The 26,227-nt window shown below is 48.4% G+C and overlaps 1 protein-coding gene across 1 annotated transcript; it reads right to left on the bottom strand.

Annotated features, from left to right (window-relative positions):
- Positions 1 to 304: 304 nt before the first annotated feature.
- Positions 305 to 2,009, bottom strand: LOC123131625 (bisdemethoxycurcumin synthase). Its single transcript, XM_044551284.1, has 2 exons — positions 1,705 to 2,009; positions 305 to 1,609 (listed from the first exon to the last, which is right to left on the bottom strand). The coding sequence occupies exons 1-2, from the start codon at positions 1,919 to 1,921 to the stop codon at positions 600 to 602; spliced, it is 1,227 nt and encodes a 408-aa protein (XP_044407219.1). The 5' UTR covers positions 1,922 to 2,009; the 3' UTR covers positions 305 to 599.
- Positions 2,010 to 26,227: the final 24,218 nt, after the last annotated feature.

Below are 26,227 nucleotides of genomic sequence, written 5' to 3'. Positions count from 1 at the left end.
GCCCCATAATACTTTCTATGTATCCGGTAGGTAGAAAACCTTGGTGACGGACAAAACAGGAAGGTACCAAGTGACTGTATCCACTGCAAAAAAAAAAAGGTGACTGCATCCCGATTATTTCTCATGTTCCATTTGACTACTCATGTTTTTTTAGAGATTGACTAGTCATGTTTTAATGTGGAATACACCAAGCCATTGCTTTAACCGGAGTTGGACCCTCAACTTCTTATAACACACCTTCATTTTTTGAGATTCAAGAATTATCTGTCCGCCTTTATAAACACGCGCATATAGCTAGAAAATATTAGGAAAAAACTTTAGAATTTATTACATCAAAGTAGTTTCTTTTTGTGAATCATGCATATTACACCCAGCAGGCACTACATACATATATAATTACTAGCTATAGCTAGTCGTATGGGACATGGACTGAAAGCTCAGTGGGACGTGGCCGCTTGCGGCCTTAATTTGATTGGACTGACGTACGTGTCCATTTGGTTTGACACACGTACGCGCACACACAAATACGTACGTACGTATAATGGTATAATTAAGTAGGCTTGAGCTTTGAGAAGGATGACTGGAGGCCATCGATGCACCTAGCGTGGACAGCGGAGCACCATGGTCTCAATTGTGACCCCGGGTCCGAAGGCCAGCATGGCGCCCCACTCCGGCAGCAGGCTCCGGCGCCGGCGCAGCTCGTCGAGCACGAAGACGATGGTCGCGCCGCTCATGTTGCCGTACTCGCGGAGCACGTGCCGGCTGGCCCCCAGCTTCTCCGGCTCCAGCTGGAGCACCTTGTCTATGTTGTCCAGGATGGGGCGGCCGCCCGGGTGCACCGCCCAGAAGAGGTCGTTCCACTTCCCGTTCCCTGATAACGGAGACGGAAGATGAGCACCATGGCCGTCGTCGTCGTCGTCGTCTCCTCCGCGGAACGCGTCGAGGAGGCAGCGCTCCACGTTCTGCCCGATGAGCGTGGGCACCTGGATGGCGAGGTGGAAGTCGACGCCGCTGCCGGAGACCTGCATGCCGAGCGCGTGCTCGGTCTTGGGCACCGTGGTCTGCGTGGCGTGGACCATCTCGAAGATGGGGCTCTGCTCGCCGTCGCGGAAGGGGCCGGCCCCGACGATGACCGCGCCGGCGCCGTCCCCGAACAGCGCGTGGCCGACGAGGTTGCCGCCGTCGGGCCCGCCGAAGCAGACGAGCGTGATCTCGGCGCAGGCCACCAGGACACGCGCGCCGCGGTTGTTCTCGGCGAGCTCCCTGGCGAGGCCCAGCGCCCGGCCGCCGCCGTAGCAGCCGTGGAGGCTGAGGATGGTGCGGCTGACCGTGGGGCGGAGGCCGAGCAGCGTGGCCAACCGCAGGTCGGCGCTAGGGGCTCCCCAGGCGGAGTAGGTGCTGAAGACGAGGTGGGTGATCTCGCTCGCCGGGCGGCCCCACTCAGAGATGGCCTTGGCGGCCGCGCACTGCGCCAGCTTCGGCACGGCGTCGACGGTCATGGCGAGGCGGTTGTCCAGCGACTGCGCGTCGTGGTCGTACAGCTCCGGGTGCGCCACCAGCGTCTCCTCCGTCAGGTGGAAGTGGCGCTTGTCGATGCCCGTCTTCTCGCCTAAATCAGCAAGTAGTAATTGTTAGCAGTAGCAGGAAAAACGATGCATGCATGCATGCAAACTGTACTGTAGACTGTAGTTAACGTAGTAGTACAGATTCTGGTGAGCTTCTGCTGGAGCTCAGTGAGGTGGTCGCTCTTGGTGACGCGGAAGAGGTTCTCGGCGAAGATGTTCTGGGGCACCTCGACGCCGGTGGGGTTCGCCGTGCCGATGCCGAGCATGGCCGCGGGGCCTTCGGCGTGCTGCCGCCGCGCCACCGCGGCACTGCCGTGCCCGATGCCGCTGCCGTTGGTGGTTCCGATGCTTCCCATGGCCGATCTTTCTAAAGTAGGAGCACTAGCTTTGTGAATCTACAATGGCATGCAGCAGCTTGGTCTAATGGGGTATGTGCTGGGCTCAGGCTTTATAGACTGCTTCTTTGGCTGGTTGGCTGGCTGCAAGCTGAACTGTCGGTTTGAGTGGCTGCCCTGGCATTAATTATCGGTCCCTCAGCTACAGCTTCGGACGCAGCCTCCGATGCAGCTCCAGGGATGAAGCAAATGGCTTAAAATTAATTCCTTTGAATTTCTGTTCCATGGATGCAGTAATGTATCCACAATCGATGGGGGCATTCCTTGCACAGTTGACAGAGAGTCTGCTAATGACATGGAAGATGCAAGGTTGAACTAATGTGCTTGTGGTAAATCAAAAAGAGCTTGACTGTGCCAAGAAGGACATGTCATCGTTTTTTATTGAAAGGGAAGGGTAAACCCCCTGGACTATGCATGGTTATCGATACGTTTAGCCCATCACTCGCTCTACCCAAATATATAGGGCCGATATTCCATTTTTGAGTTTATTTTTGACCACGGGTTAGAGCTATAAGGTATGACATGCATGTTACACAAAGTATGTATACCATCAAATTCATATATGAAAGAAGTTTCTAATGTTATAATTTTTTATATCATATATCTTATATATTATTCATCTTGTCAATGGTCAAATGCAAGTTCAAAAAACGTATTATGTCCTACATATTTGGATGAAGGGAGTAAGCATTAGTACCGTTTAGCACTCAGCCATGTCGTGTGTGAGTATGTGACTGGTCACAGATGATAGTGTTTGTAGTGAAGTGCATGGTGTTGTTATAACACATATCTCGCTATCCGCTTGGGCTTGGAAGGCCACCATCCCGAGCCGGGCACAGTAGGAACACATTGACCACCCAACTTGTCTTTGCATTCGACGGAGTGTTCGTGCAGTTGATGGGTTGACCTCCTCGCTAATTCTTTATGACATTAATGACTTGAGAGACACCCTCCCCAAGATGGCGTGGTGGCACACATCACATTGTTCGTGATCTAGCATTATGTATTAGAAGCATGAATATCCCTTAGAGGATATATCTACATTTGATCTTGTAGTTTGTCCGCTAGATTAAGAGGTGACTATCCCCTAAAGTCGAAGGTCACATATATTGGACTCAAGAGTCGTGATGGTGGGCAGGCAAAGTGGGATTTATGTCCTTCATCAACATCCAAGGCAAAGTACATACTGAATTCCAGGAAGCGAGATTTACCATTCTAGAGCAAGCCTACAACAATAGCATGAGAAGTTCAAAACATCGACTCTTAAAAGAAACAAGCCATGGAAATCCCAAAAAGCACATCTTGCAAGGGCATGAGCTACAACATTGGAGTTCCTTGAAAAATTAGTGACTATCAAATCCTTGTCTGGTTGATTGAAGAAATAAGGAAGCAATGATCCATGTGGTAGGTGTTTGTTGGCCGAAGTGATATCCTCGGGTGTTTTGCAATATGTGAGGAAGGATATGTCGTTTCTCTAAGAGTGAGTTCCGATCATTTGCGTTAAGGACCATCGCTCGAGCCTCCGGCTATAACAAAGAATCAACATGCAAGGAGAAAAATTGGATGTAAATGGGGATATCAGAAGTAATATCATGGAAAACTTCAGGTGTGGCAACATTCCCTGGCTGGGAAGGGTCAAATACAACATTCAAAAATGCTTGAGGGCCTAGAGAAAGAGAAGAAATAAAACTATAATGAACATGATTAGGAGGAGGTTAGATTTGGAATTATAATCGTGGTCGGTCAAGGATTCATTTGTACCGTAGAAAGAAGATCATTGGAAGCACATGTGCTTGCTCAGTTAATTAGGATCCTTGGTTTAAGATCATATAATGGAAAGTTTCCAAATTTCCAACAGAAAACGAAGAGATCTTCAAGAGAGACTTCAGGATGCGAATTAGAAAATATGCTTTCATTGGAGAAAAGGTAAAGTCTAGGTGCAAATTGAGCAAATTGAATTGATCTAAGTCCCCAATAAAAGCAAAGCACCCTAGCAGAAGAACACTTGACAGACATGATAATCAAAATTAAGTAATCGACGTCTACATCATTGCTCTATGATGTGTGTAGAGAATCATGATGTTTGCAAATGATTTTACCCTAGGTAGAAACTTTTGTTTTTCAAACCTCGTGAAGGATTGTAATATCTAGATTAGAGATCCAGTGTCTTGATTCTCACATGCTGAGCATGGCAAGGTGCAAAAAAAATTTGTAAGAACTTTTGGCGATACATTGGACATTAGGATTATGTACCCAACAAACTTCATCTGCAAAAGTTAGCACCCGTGATGAGAATTTGAATAATTTGATTCTTTTAAGCATCTTCAAAGTGAGTTGAATTTTTGCAAATGTTACATGCCCCGAATTTTCTTGCCAAAGTTGACCCGACTAGAGAAATAAGTTGATCGTAGATGGGGTTTCAAGTAGGAACATATGCTGGAGTTAACTTTGGCGACCTGAAGATGACAAGAATGAAGCATATGAGGCAAGACTGTAGGCCAATCTTGGAGAGATATTGCTTATTTGAGCATACATTTTTAGCTATTGCATCATGGGATATATCTACCTTGGTTGACCTCATACTAGGGGAAAACAAATTCATCCAATTTTTTTTACAGGATTTCAATATGGTGACGATAAAAAAGGAAGGCTAATGTAGTGGCTAATGAATTTCCAAGATTTTGCTACAATTCTAAAGTTGATGTGTGTTATTTGGCTCTTTGGCAACCTATGTAACATGCTTTGTTCTTACTTATTTTATGAACATTTATTAATTAATACATGGGGTTAAAAATATTTGTGTTATATAAAATAGTTACTAGAACATTGGCTAAGACTCCAAGACCATTGATCAGACAACATTAATGAATCCTAACAAGATTTTAATCAAGGTCGTATAATCCCAAATAGTATTTCCATTTCCTCAGAACTTATACATGCCTTCCAACTTTTTTCTTGGAGTCAAAATGTGTTCACGCTAAATAAATCCATTTAGCTAAATATTTTGACATAATTAAATGGGACTTCATTGTTAGGGCTCTCGTACCTAAATGGATGCATGGTCATTTTATCATATTAACTTATGAATGCACTTCCCCTACCACTATACTGTCAATATAAATGGTCAACATTTTGTTAACTTTTGAGGAGCCCAAGGTATTCATCAAGGCTATCCTTTTTATCTACATCTCTTTATCCATTCAATTAGTGAATTGTCATATTCTTTACAAGATGCACGAGTTCCAATAGTTTAACTGACATCAAGGGAGGCCCTTTTGAACCATTATCCACTCTCTCATGTTTTTAGATGCCCTTAACATTTGTGGCTCATCATCTACGTATGAAGCTTAATCAATAGCCATAATAAATAATCACTTCTATAATCTTCCTTGATGGACTAGAACACATCAACTATTTTCTTAGTAATTGCATTGGTAGAGGATCTAAAGCTAATATAAAGAATATTTTATGTGCAAAGGATATAGACTTGTCAAATATTCATCTTGGTCACCCTTTTATGCTTCCTGTAAAAGGTAGATATAATGCATATTATTTTCTTGTGGATAAATTAATAAGGTACGAAGAGAACATGTTGGACAATGAATGTAGGTTAACTCTAATAAAATCGGGATTTAGCTCTACCCGTATTTACTGCATGTTATGCATATTTTTCGATAAAAGCTGATCTCCAAACTTATAAACATTGTCAAAAAATTGATGGACCAGCATTCACAGTAACAATTCCTATTACCCTCTCTGCCTTAGATCTTGGGATGATATTTCAATAACCGTGAAAAAAGGGGATGATTTTTTGTCTATTTACCTCCAAATGAATTTTGTTGAATCAAAGGTTATGCAATGCCCAAGCATGTCAACTCCATGTATAGTTTATGGACATATTGTTGTGGAAAACCTAGACTTACTTTTTTCTCTTTAGTAGATGAATGATGAGTTGTAATGTTCATAGTTCTGTGACCATAGCACATCCACTGTGCGGGTGTTTCTTGAACCTCAATTACCATATTTACTAGATTGTGCAAGTATCTACTAATGAAACAGGCACCGACAATATCGTAAGATTGTGCAAGTATCTACTTATGAAATAGTCCGAGGTTGTGCAAGTATCTACTTAAGAATGCATCAAATTTTGTTTGCACAAGTATCATCTATCATCCACTTCTGCTAATAAGAATGCATAATAATCAGATTTTTGTAAAATAAATACAACCCTATGTTTCTACTATAAAATAACCATATACAAGACATACGTACAATCACCATTGCATACAATAATTATCTCACATTATGAGATGCAAGATGAAGCTGCATACAATATCCATGTTTCATTGAACTTCTTCCATCAACAGATGGTTGATGGAGGAGAAGTAGAATAGAGAAGTGGTGAGGTGCTGATGCAAGGGCTCTTATGGGGACGTACCCCAGGAGTTTGCATTAACATTTCTCTCCTAATGCTGGCGAAGCATCAGGAGGATGTTGATGACTATAATTTTTATTTTTGGTAGCCAATTGTTACTCTCTCAAATATAGGGGTTTGTAGAAAGTGGAAATTTTCCTTAACTGAGAGACCTAATGTTACAAATCCATAGTGTAGTTTTAGTTACACTAGCTTACTAGTTCTAACAATTTACTAGTAGTAATGTTAAGAGATGTGTTATTAATTTTTGAAATAAAGAATAACAAAAAAATGAACATCTAGTAAAGTATATTTAAAGTGTGTTCTTATGTAGGAAGTTGGACCATGGTTCATGATACGTCCATTTGCATCATGTTTTCTTACTGTTATTTATAAATTTTTTATCCATAATAATGCCTTTTGGATTAATTCTAATGCCTTTTCTATCAAAATATGCAAGGTACACACCAAGGGGGAGAATTCTGGCAGCTAGAAATCTGGACTTGGAAAAGCTACGTCAGGCTACCTATTCTGCACAACTCCGAATGAGCTGAAACTTCATGGGGATTTTTTATGGAATATATAAGAATTATTGGAGCAAATAACTACCAGAGGGGGGCCACCAGGTGGGCACAACCCACCTGGGCGCGCCAGGGCCCCATGTGCGCCCTGGGGGTTGTGGCCTCCTCGGCCCACCTCGGGTGCCCATCTTTTGGTATATAAGTCATCTTGATACCTAGAAAAAAAATAAGAGGAGAAATTTCGGGACGAAGCGCCACTGCCTCGAGGCGGAACTTGGGCAGGAGCACTTTTGTCCTCCGGCGGAGCGATTCCGCCGGGGGAACTTCCCTCTCGGAGGGGGAAATCATCGTCATCATCATCACCAACAACTCTCCCATGTTGGGGAGGGAAATCTCCACCAACATCTTCAACAGCACCATCTCCTCTCAAACCCTAGTTCATCTCTTGTGTTCAATCTTGTTACCGGAACTATAGATTAGTACTTGTGAGTGACTATTAGTGTTGATTACATCTTGTAGTTGATTATCATATGGTTTATTTGGTGGAAGATTATATGTTCAGATCCAATATGCTATTTAATAACCCTATGATCATGAGCATGTTTATCATTTGTGAGTAGTTACCTTTGTTCTTGAGGTCACGGGAGAAATCATGTTGCAAATAATCATGTGAATTTGATATGTGTTCGATATTTTGATAGTATGTATGTTGTGATTCCCTCAGTGGTGTCATGTGAACGTCGACTACATGACACTTCACCATATTTGGGCCTAAGGGAATGCATTGCAGAGTAGCAATTAGATGATGATTTGCAAGAGTGACAGAAGCTTAAACCCCAGTTTATGCACTATTCCGTAAGGGACCGATTGGATCCCAAAGTTTAATGCTATGGTTAGAATTTATTCTTAATACTTTTCTCGTAGTTGCGGATGCTTGCGGGAGGGTTAATCATAAGTAGGAGGTTTGTTCAAGTAAGGACAACACCTAAGCACCGGTCCACCCACATATCAAATTATCAAAGTAGCAAACACGAATCGAACCAACATGATGAAAGTGACTAGATGAAATTCCCGTGTACACTCAAGAACGTTTTTCTTATTATAAGAGACCGTTTTGGCCTGTCCTTTGCCTCAAAAGGATTGGGATACCTTGCTGCACTTTTGTTACTACTATCGTTACTTGCTCGTTACAAATTATCTTGTTATCATACTACCCTGCTACTTGCAATTTTAGCACTTGCAGACATTACCTTACTAGAAACTACTTGTGATTTCCTTCTGCTCCTTGTTGGATTCGACACTCTTACTTATCGAAAAGAGCTACAATTGATCCCCTATACTTGTGGGTCATCAAGGCTATTTTCTGGCGCCGTTGTCGGGGAGCGAAGCGCCTTTGATAGGTGGAGTTTGGTAAGGAAACATTTATATAGTGTGCTAAAATTTATTGTCACTTGTTACTATGGAAAACAATCCTTTGAGGGGTTTGCTCGGGGTATCTTCACCTCGTCCGGAACCACAATTAGCTACCCCTCAAACTACTGCACCTACTGAAAATATTGAATATGAAATTCCTTCGAGTATGATTGAACAACTGCTAGCTAATCCTTATGCAGGAGATGGGACCGAACATCCTGATATGCACTTGATATATGTGGAACAAATTTGTGGATTGTTTAAGCTTGCAGGTTTACCCAGAGATAAAGTTATGAAGAAGGTTTTCCCTTTATCTATGAAGGGAAAAGCATTGGCATGGTATAGGCTATGTGATGATATTGGATCCTGGAATTCGAATCGTTTGAAATTGGAGTTCCACCAAAAAATTACCCTATGCATCTAGTTCATCGTGATCAGAATTATATATATATATATATATATATATATATATATATATATATATATATAAATTTTGGCCTCGCGAAGGAGAAAGTATCGCTCTAGCTTGGGGGAGTTTTAAGTCAATGTTATATTCATGCCCCAGTCATGAGCTCTCAAGAGAAATTATTATTCAGAACTTTTATGCTCGACTTTCTTGTAATGAGCAAACCATGCTTGATACTTCTTATGCTTGTTCCTTTATGAAGAAGACTATTGAATTCTGGTGGGATCTTTTGGAAAGAATTAAACGCAACTTTGAAGATTGGGAACTCGACAAAGGTAAAGAGTCAAGTATTAAACTTGAGTGTTGGGGAACGTAGTAATTTCAAAAAAAATCCTACGCACACACATGATCATGGCGATGCATAGCAACGAGAGGGAAGAGTGTGTCCACGTACCCTCGTAGACCGAATGCGGAAGCGTTAGCACAACGTGGTTGATGTAGTCGTACGTCTTCACGATCTGACCGATCCAAGTACCGAACGCACGGCACCTCCGAGTTCTGCACACGTTCAACACGATGACGTCCCGCGAGCTCCGATCCAGCAAAGCTTCACATGAGAGTTTCATCAGCACGACGGCGTGGTGACGGTGATGATGATGCTACCGACGCAGGGCTTTGCCTAAGCACCGCTACGATATGATCGAGATGGATTATGGTGGAGGGGGGCACCGCACACGGCTAAGAGATCAATGATCAATTGTTGTGTCTCCAAGGGGTGCCCCCTCCCCATATATAAAGGAGTGGAGGAGGGGGAGGGTCGTCCCTCTCTATGGCGCGCCCTAGGGGAGTCCTACTGCCATCGGGAGTAGGATTCCCCCTTTCCTAGTAGAACTAGGAGCCCTTCCAAGTAGTAGGAGTAGGAGAGAAGGAAAGGGAAAAGAGAAGAGAAGGAAGGAGGGGGCGCTGCCCCTCCCCCTAGTCCAATTCGGACTAAGCATTGGGAGGGGGGCGCAGCCTCTGCTCTCTCTTTCCCCTAAAGCCCAATAAGGCCCATATACTTCCCCGCGAATTCCCGTAACTCTCCAGTACTCTGAAAAATACCCGAATCACTCGGAACCTTTCCGATGTCCGAATATAGTCGTCCAATATATCGATCTTTACGTCTCGACCATTTCGAGACTCCTCGTCATGTCCCCGATCTCATCCGGGACTCCAAACTACCTTCAGTACATCAAAACACATAAACTCATAATACAAATTGTCACCAAACTTTAAGCGTGCAGACCCTACGGGTTCGAGAACTATGTAGACATGACCGAGACACGTCTCCGGTCAATAACCAATAGCGGAACCTGGATGCTCATATTGGTTCCTACATATTCTACGAAGATCTTTATCGGGCAAACCGCATAACAACATATGTTGTTCCATTTGTCATCGGTATGTTACTTGCCTAGTTCAATCTCGTTACCGGCAAGTCTCTTTACTCGTTCCGTAATACATCATCCCACAACTAACTCATTAGTTACAATGCTTGCAAGGCTTATAGTGATGTGTATTACCGAGTGGGCCCAGAGATACCTCTCCGTCGATTGGAGTGACAAATCCTAATCTCGAAATACGCCAACTCAACAAGTACATTCGGTGACACCTGTACAGCACCTTTATAATCACCCAGTTATGTTGTGACGTTTGGTAGCACACAAAGTGTTCCTCCGGTGAACGGGAGTTGCATAATCTCATAGTCATAGGAACATGTATAAGTCATGAAGAAAGCAATAGGAACATACTGAACGATCAAGTGCTAAGCTAACGAAATGGGTCAAGTCAATCACATCATTCTCCTAATGATGTGATCCCGTTAATCAAATGACAACTCATGTCTATGACTAGGAAACTTAACCATCTTTGATTAACGAGCTAGTCAAATAGAGGCATACTAGTGACACTATGTTTGTCTATGTATTCACACATGTATTACGTTTCCAGTTAATACAATTCTAGCATGAATAATAAACATTTATCATGAAATAAGGAAATAAATAATAACTTTATTATTGCCTCTAGGGCATATTTCCTTCAGTCTCCCACTTGCACTAGAGTCAATAATCTAGTTCTCATCGCCATGTGATTTAACACCAATAGTTCACATCACCATGTGATTAACACCCATAGTTCACATCGTCATGTGACTGTCGGTGTCAAAACCGGCGGATCTCGGGTAGGGGGTCCCGAACTATGCGTCTAGGCCGGATGGTAACAGGAGGCAGGGAACACGATGTTTTACCCAGGTTCGGGCCCTCTTGATGGAGGTAAAACCCTACGTTCTGCTTGATTAATATTGATGATGTGGGTAGTACAAGAGTAGATCTACCACGAGATCAGAGAGGCTAAACCCTAGAAGCTAGCCTATGGTATGATTGTATGTTGTAGTTGTTGTGTCCTACGGACTAAAACCCTCCGGTTTATATAGACACCGGAGAGGGTTAGGGTTACACAAGGTCGGTTACAAAGGAGGAGATATCCATATCCGTATTGCCTAGCTTGCCTTCCACGCCAAGTAGAGTCCCATCCGGACACGAGACGAAGTCTTCAATCTTGCATCTTCATAGTCCAACAGTCCGGCTAAAGGATATAATCTGGCTGTCCGGAGACCCCCTAATCCAGGACTCCCTCAGTAGCCCCTGAACCAGGCTTCAATGATGATGAGTCCAACGCGCAGTATTGTCTTCGGCATTGCAAGGTGGGTTCCTTCTTCGAATACACCACAGAAGAATTTGAATACAAGGATAGTGTCCGACCCTGCAAAATAAGTTCCACATACCACCGTAGAGTGAATAATATTTCCGCAAATCTAACTTGCTGACTTGTTTTGGCAAGACGACATTATGCCATGGCCCGGTGATTATTCGAACCATTTCCTTAAACCAGCCCCGCACATAACACGAGGCAGTTTTTTGACACGTCTTGTCAAAGCAGAGATCGTGTCCCCTTATTACGGGATTCCCATCAATACGGGCGTGGGTAACCCAATCACGCCATTGATTACGACGCTTGGGGGATGAGCAAGTTTTACCAAGCTAGTTGGGACGCTTAGTTTCATCCGCCCATATAAAGGGATAGGGATTCACCTTTTCATCCACGCCTTCTCACCGCTCATCCGTTTTCGCACACTCGAGCTCTAGCGCCCAAGTCCGCTCTTCCCACCTCAACCTTCTCCAACCATGTCCGGAGCGGGAGGCAGGTGGATGGTCTCCTCCGTCACGGATGGAGACATCAAGAAGCTGAGGAGAGCTGGATACCTGCCCGACGACATCGCGCACCGGCTCCCAGATGAGGGGCAGCTCATCCCCACCCCTAGGCCCCATGAGAGGGTAGTGTTCCTCACCCATTTCCTCCGCGGACTGGGACTCCCTCTCCACCCATTCGTCCGGGGGCTCATGTTTTATTACGGCATGGATTTCCACGATCTGGCCCCGAATTTCATCCTCAACATCTCGGCGTTTATCGTTGTGTGCGAGGCCTTCCTCCGCATCAAGCCGCACTTCGGTCTATGGTTGAAGACCTTCAATGTCAAGCCGAAGGTTGTGGGCGGCCGCCAGGCGGAGTGCGGAGGTGCCATGGTGGGCAAGATGCCCAACGTTACATGGCTCGAGGGCTCCTTTGTGGAAACCATAAAGGGGTGGCAATCGGGGTGGTTCTACATCACCGAGCCGCGTGACCCTGCATGGGCAGCGGCCCCCGAGTTCCGATCTGGCATCCCCATGCGGCTCACCTCATGGAAAGAGAAGGGCCTGTCCTGGGGTAGTTCGGGTGAGCTGATCGGACTCCAAACATGTATTGAAAACATGGTGAACAAGAAGCTCAAACTTGTCAACGTAGTCCAGGTCATGCTCCACCACCGGATCCTCCCGTGCCAACAACGGGACTTCATCTTGTGGGAGTTCGATCCGGCGCAACACCGAACTCTGAACAGGCTTTTCGACACAACTCACGAAGATGCCTGGAGGGTGCTGTTCAAAAGCGCCGAGGTCCCTCCTCCCATTACTGAGGATCGCGGATTCAGCGCAAAGCGCCAAGCCAGTGCGGTAAGCTGCTTTACCTTTCACAGGATACTTATCTTTTATAGATTGACTCTATGCGGGATCTAAACTCCCGTACTTTTGACAGGACTGGCAGGAGACGGCCGGACAGATCAACTGTCCGACTCCTTTGCCTGAAGGCCCAGCGGACGCTCTTCTGGCGAAGATGCTGACTCCGACTCCTTATACGGTGCCGGAGAAGACCAAGAAGGCCAAGGGAACCCGAAAGAGTTCCCGACGCCAGGCGTCGTCGGACTCATCGTCCGGTGACACTGCGGCGCACTCCTCCCCCGAAGACGAGGAAGAAGAAGAAGAAGATGGTCCCCCTCCAGCTGGGCAAGATAAGAAAAGGAAGGCCGCCCCAACTGGGGGGGGCGAAGGGTCCAAGAAGGGAAGGACTCTCCTTCCGGACAGTTCCACCGCCGCCGACGAAGGCGAAGACGAGTGGTTGCCCAGGGCCAAGCCCCTGGGGAGATCGTAAGTATTCGGATACCAGAGTAACTCATAGCATTCCTTTGTCGCACTGCTTTCCCTAACGCCGAACATAATTATGCAGGCCGCCACGAGCCAGTATCGATGTATCATCGGACGACTCCTTGGGCTTGTCGGACATGGATAGCGATCCAGTCCCGATCACCACCTCCCCTCATCCTGCTGATGACGCCGAGGTGCTGTCTCAAGAGGCACCGGGTCGAGGGGAGACAGTCCCGGAGGCGCCTCAAGGTGACCTTCCGGACTCCGGGAGCCGAGGGGATGGGGCCCCTGAGAGCTCCGAGTTCGGCCCTCAGCCGAACACCGCGTCGGAACCTCCAGTGGTTCCGGGCTCGGGCAGGCGGCCTCCTTCCAAGAGGGGCATGACGCCTGTGCCGGTGACCTCTGTCCATCCAGAGGCGCCAGACAATCTGCTGGAAGCGCTTCGCAGTGCTTCCATCGACGAGGAGCACCATACTATTATGAGTGCGGTGATCCAGAAGGTTCAGTCCGCCAAGAGCGGATTGAGTGAAGCCTGTGCCAGCCTTCTAACAGGCTTTGAGGTAAGTGTTTAAAATATAGGAAAATATTACCGCATAGACAGTAGCCCCTGATACTCTGTTCAGTGTTCACAAAGAAAAGCCGAACAGAGGATCAAACAATATCGCAGAGGTCTAATATGAGTATGTCAATATACGTATGCAGGCTTCGCTGCTGGCGTCCGCTGCACTGACTGCGGAGGTCGCCGTACTGAAGCAGGACCTCGAGGGGTCCAAGAAAGAGCTCGGCCTTGCCAAGAGGCAGCTCGAGGAGAACAAGGGTAAGTAATACCCTGTCTATAGATATGTATATATAAAGAAGACACGATTGCAAAATGACAGGATCATCGTATATTGGCCAAGGGCCACGACCGAGGTGGCGACCCTGAAGCAAGCGCTAACCAAGGCTGAAGATAAAGTGGCCAAGGAGTGCACCGAGCGGGAAAAGCAAGAGGCTCGTGTGGGCGAGGTACAGCAAGAGCTCCAGGCTTTCGTGACGAAGCACGAGGTGTTGGAGCTTGACTCGAAGACGCGAGAGTCTGAGCTTGCCGCGGCCCTCAAGAGCGCAAAGAGTGCGAAGGCCGAGGCCCAAAAGGCCCTCCAGGAGATCGACGCAATGAAGAAGATAGCGGCGGGTAAGGCATTCTGCAGATCAAGCATGTAAAAGTAAATTACTGATTGCTTACCCGAATTCGGAGCTCTCCAGGAGCATTCGTAGATTTGCCCCGCAGCGTGTCGGATGCCGCACAGTTTTACCAGGCCGAGGAGGGAAGCTCAACAGAGAAGCTGTTCTGGTCTTAGTATACTGGGACCGAACACCCAATGCCTCTGAGCGACCAACTAAAGCAGCTGGTCGAGCTGCACATGGCGGCCGGACAGGCCATGAAGGGCCTTATAGTCCGGCTGTGGCCTGGCGACGCCCTTCTGAATAGCTACTTCGGCCTGGTGAGGCGGCTTATGGATGCCTGCCCATGGCTGGAGGTCGTCAAGCGGTCCGTCTGCATCGAAGGTGCACGCCAGGCTTTTGCCCGTGTGAAGGTGCAGTGGGCCAAGCAAGATGCTGTGAAGCTAATCAAGGAAGGGCCACTGCAGGGCAAGGAGCATCGCACCCCCGAAATTTATTATGAGGGTGTCCTGAAGGGTGCCCGTCTTGTAGCGGACGAATGTTCAAAGGATGTAATATTTGAGTAAACTTGCTCGTGTGATCCTGTATGATGAAAACTGGTTTCATATGCGCTATGCAACGCTTGTGTGAATTTAAAATATTACCTTCTGTTTGGCTGTTTATCCAATCTGAGAGATGGCTAGTCCTCGGCTTCTGCCCCCATGCCACTAGTGCTGGGGTGTTCGGGATAAACCTGAGCACTCTTGTTCCCATGTTTGGGTCCTTCGAGGGAGGTGCTCAGCACAACGAACCAGGCAACCAGACTAATAATGCTTTATCACTCTCACTTAGCCATAGAATTCTATAATTTTAAATTTCAGCGAAGCCCCTGGTATTCGGAAGGCCGAATTTGGGGCGCGATACACGTCTTTAAGCCGGACAGGGCCGGCCCCTCGCCCTAAGCGGCATAAGTCTTTAGGGACTCGAAAATCTCGCCGAACAGCGACCAGTCTCTCGCCTTATCATGACAGTCAGTTTTAGCTTTCTCTACTGAGGTGCTCAGCCCGGCAGAACCGGGGCACAATCGCAGTAGTTCTCCTAGCTCTACCTTAGCCGATAGAGCGGAATGTAAGGTAGCAAAACATAGGAGCCGGGCAAACCCAACATTTGACCAAAGACATGATTCGGAGCTGATGCATATAATGCTATAAGTTCGGGGTGCCGCACTTGTGAAAGTGTTTGGACTTTTCACACCATATTGTGGGCTACGTAAGCCCCTGGTGTATTGGCCGTACCAAAGTGTACGGCTGCAAGGCGTCGTTAATGAACACACACACATATATATATAACAAGAATGCAATAATTGTCGTGATGTTATGCATTGTTTATTCAAAAAGGTGTGTTAAAGCAGAATGATACAGATAGTGCGATAAGCAAAGAGTGGGACTATGTCCCTTCCAAGGGCAAGCTGAGGAATAGTATTAAATTAAATATTTTGCTCGGTATTATAATCCACCTGGGAATTCCGTGGTGTGACGTAGCTTTCTGCCTGCTTGGTTGCTGCATCATGTGTTCGGCAATAGTGCTGCCGGACAGGGTTTCCAGAGATGAAGGTCCTGAAAAAAGAGAAAAATAACCAAACGGGAAGCCCCTTGTGTGGTTTAAGCCGCGTCTTGGGGCGTGCCGCAGTGTGCCCCCCTCCCCACCTGTGCCCATGGTATTTTTAATGCGTAATTATGTACGCGTGGCACAAGCTTCACCATTTGGTTGGGACTGGGGTGGGGGCCGCATTGCTACGCGAGCTCAGATCGCGCCAGGCGGTCTATTTGCCGATTGCTCCAAGCGCGCTTGAAGGTGTCCGGATCTTGAAACGCCGAACTGGTGGATTGCCTTGAGAGGCTGTTTTGCGCTTCTGCTGCGAGGGCCGCAGTGTGCTCCTCTGTTCGGAGAGAGCGCTCTGTGTTTCCATTGACTGTAATGACCCCGTGAGGTCCTGGCATCTGGAGCTTGAGGTATGCATAATGCGGTACCGCATTGAATCTTGCAAATGCGGTTCACCCAAGCAGTGCATGATAACCACTGCGGAACGGGACTATATCGAAGATTAACTCTTCGCTTCGGAAGTTATCCGGGGATCCGAAGACCACTTCCAGTGTGATTGAGCCTGTACAATGGGCCTCTACGCCTGGAATGACGCCCTTAAAGGTCGTTTTTGTGGGTTTGATCCTTGAGTGGTCTATACCCATTTTGCGCACTGTGTCCTCATAAAGCAGGTTCAGGCTGTTGCCGCCATCCATAAGGACTCGAGTGAGGTGAAATCCGTCAATGATTGGGTCCAAAACCAGTGCGGCGAATCCGCCATGACGGATACTAGTGGGATGGTCCCTGCGATCGAAAGTGATCGGATAGGAGGACCACGGGTTGAATTTTGGGGCGGCTGGCTCCAACGCATATACGTCCCTGAGCGCACGCTTCCTCTCCCTCTTGGGGATGTGGGTTGCGTATATCATGTTCACCGTCCGCACTTGTGGGGGAAACCTCTTCTGTCCTCTGGTGTGTGGCTGCCGGGGCTGCTCCTCATCATCGCTATGTGGCCCCTTGTCCTTGTTTTCGACAATTAACTTGCCGGCCTGCTTGAACACCCAACAATCCCTGTTGGTGTGATTGGCTAGCTTTTCTGGGGTGCCGTGTATTTGACTCGAGCGATTGAGTATACGGTCCAAGCTGGACGGTCCCGGCGTACTTTGTTTGAATGGCCTTTTCCGCTGACCGGGTTTAGAGCCTTTGAATCCGGCATTGACTGCCATATCCTCGTTATTATCGCTGTTAATGCGGCGCTTATGTTTGTTGCGACATGACCTGCTATTGCCGTCCTTGGTATCCGAAGTACCATGGTTCTTTGATATGTTATTACTAAAGGAAATATGCCCTAGAGGCAATAATAATGTTATTATTTTATTTCCTTATATCATGATAAATGTTTATTATTCATGCTAGAATTGTATTATCCGGAAACATAATACTTGTGTGAATACATAGACAAACCAAACGTCACTAGTATGCCTCTACTTGACTAGCTCGTTAATCAAAGATGGTTATGTTTCCTAACCATAGACATGTGTTGTCATTTGATTAATGGGATCACATCATTAGGAGAATGATATGATTGACATGACCCATTCCATTAGCTTAGCACCCGATCGTTTAGTATGTTGCTATTGCTTTCTTCATGACTTATACATGTTCCTATGACTATGAGATTATGCAACTCCCGTTTGCCGGAGGAACACTTTGTGTGCTACCAAACGTCACAACGTAACTGGGTGATTATAAAGGAGCTCTACAGGTGTCTCCAAAGGTACATGTTGGGTTGGCGTATTTCGAGATTAGGATTTGTCACTCCGATTGTCGGAGAGGTATCTCTGAGCCCTCTCGGTAATGCACATCACATAAGCCTTGCAAGCATTACAACTAATGAGTTAGTTGCAAGATGATGTTACGAAACGAGTAAAGAGACTTGCCGGTAACGAGATTGAACTAGGTATTGAGATACCGACGATCGAATCTCGGGCAAGTAACATACCGATGACAAAGGGAACAACGTATGTTGTTATGCGGTCTGACCGATAAAGATCTTCGTAGAATATGTGGGAGCCAATATGAGCATCCAGGTTCCGCTATTGGTTATTGATCGGAGACATGTCTCGGTCATGTCTACATTGTTCTGGAACCCGTAGGGTCCGTACGCTTGAGGTTTTGATGACAGTTATATTATGAGTTTATGCATTTTGATGTACCGAAGTTTGTTCGGAGTCCCGGATGTGATCACGGACATGACGAGGAGTCTCGAAATGGTCGAGACATAAAGATTGATATATTGGAAGCATATATTTGGATATCGGAAGTGTTCCGAGTGAAATCGGGATTTTACCGGAGTACCGGGAGGTTACCGGAACCCCCCGGGAGGTATATGGGCCTTAGTGGGCTTTAGTGGAAGAGAGGAGAGGTGGCCAGGGCTGGGCCGCGCGCCCCTTCCCCCCTAGTCCGAATAGGACAAGGAGAGGGGGGCGGCGCCGCCCCCTTCCTTCTCTCTCTCCTCTTTCCCCCTCCCGAATCCTACTCCAACTAGGAAAGGGGGGGAATCCTACTCCCGATGGGAGTAGGACTCCTCCTGGCATGCCCTCCTCCTGGCCGGCCGCACCTCCCCCTGCTCCTTTATATACGGGGGCAGGGGGCACCCCTACACACACAAGTTGATCCACGTGATCATATTCTTAGCCGTGTGCGGTGCCCCCTTCAACCATAATCCTCGATAATATTGTAGCGGTGCTTAGGCGAAGCCCTGCGACGGTAGTACATCAAGATCGTCACCACGCCGTCGTGCTTACGGAACTCTTCCCCGACACTTTGCTGTATCAGAGTCCGGGGATCGTCATCGAGCTGAACGTGTGCTAGAACTCGGAGGTGCCGTAGTTTCGGTGCTTGATCGGTCGGGCCGTGAAGACGTACGACTACATCAACCACGTTGTGCTAACGCTTCCGCTGTCGATCTACAAGGGTACGTAGATCACACTCTCCCCTCTCGTTGCTATGCGTCACCATGATCTTGCGTGTGCGTAGGAATTTTTTTGAAATTACTATGTTCCCCAAGAGTTACTACGAGCCAGCTAGCTGTCTTCTCCCGCACAAAAGCGGGTCATGAGTGCCGTGAGGGCTGCCATAGATTTCGGCTTTTCCTGACCAAGGTGCTGGGCTAGCCATTCGTCGCGGATGTTGTGTTTGAAAGCCGCTAGGGCCTCTGCATCCGGACAGTCGACAATTTGATTTTTCTTTGTTAGGAACCGAGTCCAGAATTGCCTGGCCTATTCTTCTGGCTACTGAATTATGTGGCTCAAGTCATCGGCATCTGGTGGCTGCACATAAGTGCCCTGAAAGTTGTCGAGGAATGCGGCTTCCAAATCTTCCCAACAGCTGATGGACTCGGCTAGCAAGCTGTTAAGCCAATGTCGCGCTGGTCCCTTGAGCTTTAGTGGGAGGTATTTGATGGCGTGTAAGTCGTCACCGCGGGCTATGTGGATGTGGAGGAGGAAATCCTCGATCCATACTGCGGGATATTTAGTGGGAGGTATATGATTCAAAATTTGCAGGTTTGAAACCTTCTGGGATTTGATGATCCATTACTTCGTCTGTGAAGCATAAGGGGTGTGCGGAGCCTCTGTATTGGCCTATATCCCGACACAGCTCGAATGGGTCTTGCCTGCTGTGTTCGGCCCGGCCGGATTTGCTTTTGCTGTATCGGGCATGACGTTTATCGTCTCACAGAGTGGCACGCCCTCGTGATCCATAGATCGATCTTGCATGCTTTGCTTTGTCCTCCAATATGTCTCATAGGTCTGGCGTATCTCCCCATGCCTTTTTATTTGAATGGCGTTGGGGTGGAGGCTGAGTTTTTGGCTAGAATTCCTCTCTATCGCGGCTACGAGGTGGCCAATCAGCCGTATCATATGCTTCTTCCTCCAGTCGAGGTAGCAACCTGCACTTTGGGTAACTCTTGGAGGTCGCTCGAGTTTATATTCCTCGGCCGCGAGGAATTCAGTCCATCTGTCAGCTAGCAGATCCTGATCAGCTTGAAGCTGCTGCTGCTTTTTCTTAAGGCTATTTGCAGTGGCTATAAGCCGGCGTTTGAAGCGCTCTTGTTCGACGGGATCCTCTGGCACAACGAATTCGTCGTCGCCGAGGCTTGCCTCGTCTTTGGAGGGGGGCATGTAATTATCATCCTCCTCTTCCCCATCTTCCGCTCTCTCAGGAGGGCTGGCTCCTCCATTCTCCTGCTCTAAATCTTGCTGGAGGGGATTGTTGTTGTCTTCAGCACTATCCGGAGTATTGTTATCTCCTGTGCTGGTACCACCACTTTTGCTTTGGCGGGACTTAGAGCGGTGCCGCTGACGTTGGCGCTTGGGTTTCTTCTTGGAGGGGTCATCCTCCGCTATCTCGTCGCCATTGCCTTCTTTGGGTGTATCCACCATGTATATACCGTATGATGAGGTGGCTGTCCAGTGCCCTGTGGGCGGTGGTTCCTCTTCGCCTCCTGCATCATCGTCCATACCGTCAATGTCTTCAGAGTCGAAGTCGAGCATGTTGGTTAAGTCATCGACAGTGGCTACTAAGTGGGTGGTGGGTGGGCCTCGAATTTCTTCGTCGTCCACATCCCAGTCCTGTCGGACATAGTTCGGCCAAGATCCTCCTGACAAGGAGAGAGACCTTAATGAGTTCAGTATGTCGCCAAAGGGCGAGTGCTGAAAAATATCCGCGGAGATAAACTCCCTGATCGGCACCCAATCGGATTCGATAGGAACGGATGCAGGGGGTTCGGAGTCCGTGGCCGGAGAAGGATCCGACAGTTTAACAGCACGACTCTCGTGCAAGGTAAGGTCGATGTTTGGCTCGATTGCCGCTGAGGGTAAGGCCTCCGTGGCGGGGTCCATCCACCCGTCCATGGAAGGCGCACCTAGCTTCGAATTGAGGGTCGGAGCGGCTGCCTGTGCGATCTCTTGAACATTATCCGATGGTAGCGCTAAGCCGTACTCATTGTGACCACGTGACGCACAAGGCGGAGGCTCGAATCCGTCGAAGATCAAGTCTCCACGGATATCGGCCATGTAGTTTAAGCTTCCAAACCTGACCTGGTGGCCAGGGGCGTAACTTTCAATCTGCTCCAGATGGCCAAGCAAATTGGCCCGCAGTGCAAAGCCGCCGAATACGAAGATCTATCCAGGGAGAAAAGTCTCACCCTAGACTGCATCGCCATCGATGATAGTAGGAGCCATCAAGCCTAACGGCGACGACACAGAGGAACTCTCAATGAAAGCACCAATGTCGGTGTCAAAACCGGCGGATCTCGGGTAGGGGGTCCCGAACTGTGTGTCTAGGCCGGATGGTAACAGGAGGTAGGGAACACGATGTTTTACCCAGGTTCGGGCCCTCTTGATGGAGGTAAAACCCTACGTCCTGCTTGATTAATATTGATGACATGAGTAGTACAAGAGTAGATCTACCACGAGATCAGAGAGGCTAAACCCTAGAAGCTAGCCTATGGTATGATTGTATGTTGTAGTTGTTGTGTCCTACGGACTAAAACCCTCCAGTTTATATAGACACCAGAGAGGGTTAGGGTTACACAAGATCGGTTACAAAGGAGGAGATATCCATATCCGTATTGCCTAGCTTGCCTTCCACGCCAAGTAGAGTCCCATCCGGACACGAGACGAAGTCTTCAATCTTGCATCTTCATAGTCCAACAGTCCAGCTAAAGGATAACCGGCTGTCCGGAGACCCCCTAATCCAGGACTCCCTCGGTGACCAACACCCAAAGGTTTTACTAGAGTCAATATTCTAGTTCACATCACTATATGATTAACACCCAAAGAGTACTAAGGTGTGATCATGTTTTGCTTGTGAGAGAAGTTTAGTCTACGGGTCTGCCACATTCAGATTCGTATGTATTTTGCAAATTTCTATGTCAACAATGCTCTACACGGAGCTACTCTAGCTAATTGCTCTCACTTTCAAAATGTATCCAGATTGAGACTTAGAGTCATCTGCATCAGTTTCGAAATTTTCATCGACGTAACCCTTTACGACAAACCTTTTGTCACCTCCATAATCGAGAAACATATCCTTATTCCACTAAGGATAATTTTGACCGTTGTCCAGTGATCTACTCCTAGATCACTATTGTACTCCCTTGCTAAACTCAGTGTAGGGTATACAATAGATCTGGTACATAGCATGGCATACTTTATAGAAACTATGGCTGAGGCATATGGAATGACTTTCATTCTCTTTCTATCTTCTACCGTGGTCGGGCTTTGAGTCTTACTCAATTTCACACATTGGAACACAGGTAAGAACTCTTTCTTTGACTGTTCCATTTTGAACTACTTCAAAATCTTGTCAAGGTGTGTACTCATTGAAAAAACTTATCAAGTGTTGTCGGTGTCAAAACCGGCGGATCTCGGGTAGGGGGTCCCGAACTATGTGTCTAGGCCAGATGGTAACAGGAGGCAGGGAATACTTTGTTTTACCCAGGTTCGGGCCCTCTCGATGGAGGTAATACCCTACTCCTGCTTGATTAATATTGATGATATGGGTAGTGCAAGAGTAGATCTACCACGAGATCAAGGAGGCTAAACCCTAGAAGCTAGCCTATGGTATGATTGTTGTGTATGGAGTTGATCGCCTACGGACTACAACCCTCCAGTTTATATAGACACCGGATAGGGTTAGGGTTACATAAAGTCGGTTACAATGGTAGGAGATCTTGAATATCCGCATCGCCAAGCTTGCCTTCCACGCCAAGGAAAGTCCCATCTGGACACGGGACGAAGTCTTCAATCTTGTATCTTCATAGTCCAGGAGTCCGGCTGAAGGTATAGTCCGGCTACCCGAACACCCCCTAATCCAGGACTCCCTCAGTAGCCCCTGAACCAGGCTTCAATGACGACGAGTCCGGCGCGCAAATTGTCTTCGGCATTGCAAGGCGGGTTCCTCCCCCAAGTCCTTCATAGAAGATTGTAAACACCAAGAGTAGTGTCCGGCTCTGCAAAATAAGTTTCCACATATTGCCATAGAGAGAATAATATTGACACAAATCAAATCTGCTGACGTATTCCGCAGTGCGTCATCACACTACGGCCAAGTCCTTTACTCGAATCGTTTTTACTTTTCCACCTCAGCATGTTTTGCGAGGCGGTTTCCTTGGCACGTCTTGTCAAAGCAGAGATCGTGTACCCCCTTTACGGGATTCTCATCAATACGGACGTGGGTAACCCAACCGCGCCATTTATCACGGCGCTTGGGAGGCAAGCGAGTTTTACTAGGCTGGTGGGGACGCACAACCGCATCCGCCCATATAAGGGGATAAGGATCCACCTTTTTACCTACGCCTTCTTCCTCCTTTGCCTATCCATCTCCTGCGCACTCGAGCTCCAGCGCCCAAGCCCGCACTTCCCACCTCAACCTTCTCCAGCAATGTCTGGAGCGGGAGGCAAGTGGATGGTCTCCTCCGTCACAGAGGGCCATGTCAAAAAGCTAAGGAAGGCCGGATACTTGTCCAAAGACATCGCGCACCGGCTTCCCGAGGAGGGGTAGCTTCTCCCCACCCCAAGGCCCCATGAGAGGGTAGTATTTCTTCCCCACTTCCTCCGCGGACTGGGTTTTCCACTCCACCCATTTGTCCGGGGGCTCATGTTTTACTATGGCCTGGATTTCCACGATCTGGCCCCGAACTTCGTCCTCAACATCTCGACGTTTATTGTCGTGTGCGAGGCTTTCCTCCGCATCCGCCCCCATTTCGGCCTCTGGCTCAAGACCTTCAATGTCAAGCCCAAGGTGGTGCGCGGCAGCCAGGTAGAATGCGGAGGCGCCATGGCGGGCAAGATGGCCAACGTCCTATGGCTCGAGGGCTCCTTCGTGGAGACCCTGAAGGGGTGGCAATCGTGGTGGTTTTACATCACCGAGCCACGCGATCCGAAATGGACCGCAGCCCCCGAGTTCCGATCCGGACCCCCCACGCGGCTTATGTCCTGGAAAGAGACGGGCCTGTCGTGGGGCGACGAAAAAGAGCTAACCGGACTGCAGACATGCATCCAGTCCCTGGTGAGCAAGCCGATCAAGCTCGTCAATGTAGTCCAGGTTATGCTCGTCCGCTGGATCCTCCCGTGTCAACAACGGGACTTTAATCTGTGGGAGTTCTACCCGGCGTAGCACCGAACCCTTAACAGGCTCTTCGACACGACGTATGAAGACGTCTGGAGGGTGCTAACCAAAGGCACCGAGGCTCCCACATCCGCTTCCGAGGACCGCGGATACAGCTCGCAGCGTCACGCTAGCGAGGTAAGCTATTTTCATCCTTTACACGATGTTAAGTTTTTTCATAGTTTGACTCTATGCGGGATCTAAACTCCCTTACCTTTGACAGGCTTGGCGGGCGAAGTCCGGATCGATTAACTGTCCGGCTCCCTTGCCCGAAGACCCAGCCCCCGCTCTACTAGCGAAGCTGCTGGTTCCGGCACCTTATGTGGTGCCGGAGAAGAAGGCCAAGAAGAAGAAGGCCACGGGGACTCGAAAGAGTTCCCGGCATATGGTGGTGTCGGACTCGTCGTCTGACGAGTCCGAGACGCCCTCCTCCCATGAAAACGAGGAGGAGGAAGAAGAAAACTCTCCCCCCAGCGGAGGGAGGAGAGAAGAGAAAGGCCGCCCCAACGGGGAAGGCCGAGGGGTCTAGGAAAAGGAAGACTCCTCCACCAGACTACGCCCCCAACGCCGAAGAGGGCAAAGAGGAGTGGCCAACCAGGGCCAAGCGTCCGGCGAAATCCTAAGTTCGGATATCAGAATAACTCATGATGTTCCTTTGTTGCACAGCTTTCCCTAATGTCGAGTGTAATTATGCAGTCCACCCCGGGCCGAATTCAACGAGTCGTCAAGCGGCTCCCTGGATTCATCGGACGTGAACTCAGTTCCGCCCGCTGTCTCCCCCCGCACTGCGGACGACGCCGTAGTGGCGTCGCGGCCAGCTCCGGGGCAGGAGGAGGTGGTCCTGGAGGAGCCGCAAGGCAACCTCCCGGACTCCAGGAGTAGAGGGGACAAGACCCCCCAGGGCTCCAAGTCCGGCTTTGTGCCGGACACCGCATCGGAATCTTCAACAGTTCCGGACCGCGGTAGGCGAACTCCTTCCAAGAGGAGCAAGCCTTCTGAGCCGGCGGCCTCCGTCCAACCGGAGGTGCCAGACAATCTGCTTGAGGTGCTTGACGGCGCCTCCATCGACGAAGGAGCACCGTGCTATTATGAGTACGGTGATCCAGAAGGTTCAGTCCGCCAAGAGCGGACTGACTAAAGCTTGCGCTAGCCTTCTAACAGGCTTCGAGGTAAGTAAAAATATATAAAAATAGTACCACATAGACAGTAGCCCCTGATGCTCTGTTTGGTGTTCGGAAAGAAAAGCCGAATAGAGGATCTAGTAAATTTCGCAGGAGTCTAACAATAAAGAGTCAATATGTGTGTGCAGGCTTCGCTGCTATCCACCGCCGCACTAACTGCGGAGGTGGGTGTCCTGAAACAGGACCTCAAGCGGACCGAGCAAGAGCTCGGCCTTGCCAAGCGGCAGCTCGAGGAGAAAGAAGGTAAGAAATACCTTACAGAAAAAGTGCCTATAGAGAGGCTTGATTGCAAAAAATAACAGGATTGCACTGCTTATTATAGGGGCCACGAATGAGGTGGCGACCCTCAAGCAGGCGCTGTCCGAGGCCGAAAAGAAAACGGCCACGGAGCGCACCGAGCGAGAGAAACTTGGGGCTCAGGTCGGGGAGGTGCGGCAAGAGCTTCAGGCTCTCATGAAAAAACATGAGAGTTTGGAGCTTGAGTCAAAGACCCAAGTGTCGGAGCTCGCGGCGGCCCTTGAGACTGCCAAGTCTGCCAAGGCCGAAGCCCAAAAGGCCCTCCAAGAGTTGGAGGATATGAAGAAGATAGCAGCGGGTAAGGCATTCTTTATGCAAAGCAGTAATATAAAAGTAAACTACCTGTTACTTACCCAAATCCGGAGTTATCCAGGGGCATTTGCCGATCTTCCCCGTAGCGTATCCGCCGCCGCCGCATTCTACCGAGCTGAAGAGGGCAGCTCGACGGAGAAGGTGTTCTGGTCTCAGTATGCCGAGGCCGGATACCCTGTGCCCTTGAGCGACCAGCTGAAACAGCTGGTCGAGCTCCACAAGGCGGCCGAACAGGCCATGAAGGCTTCATAGTTCGGCTGTGGCCCGGAGA

The sequence above is a fragment of the Triticum aestivum genome, chromosome 6A (genome assembly GCF_018294505.1).
Source record: "Triticum aestivum cultivar Chinese Spring chromosome 6A, IWGSC CS RefSeq v2.1, whole genome shotgun sequence".
NCBI classification, from domain to species: domain Eukaryota; kingdom Viridiplantae; phylum Streptophyta; class Magnoliopsida; order Poales; family Poaceae; genus Triticum; species Triticum aestivum.
Note: the sequence above shows the minus strand (reverse complement) of the source record. Positions and strands in the feature narration are given on the sequence as shown.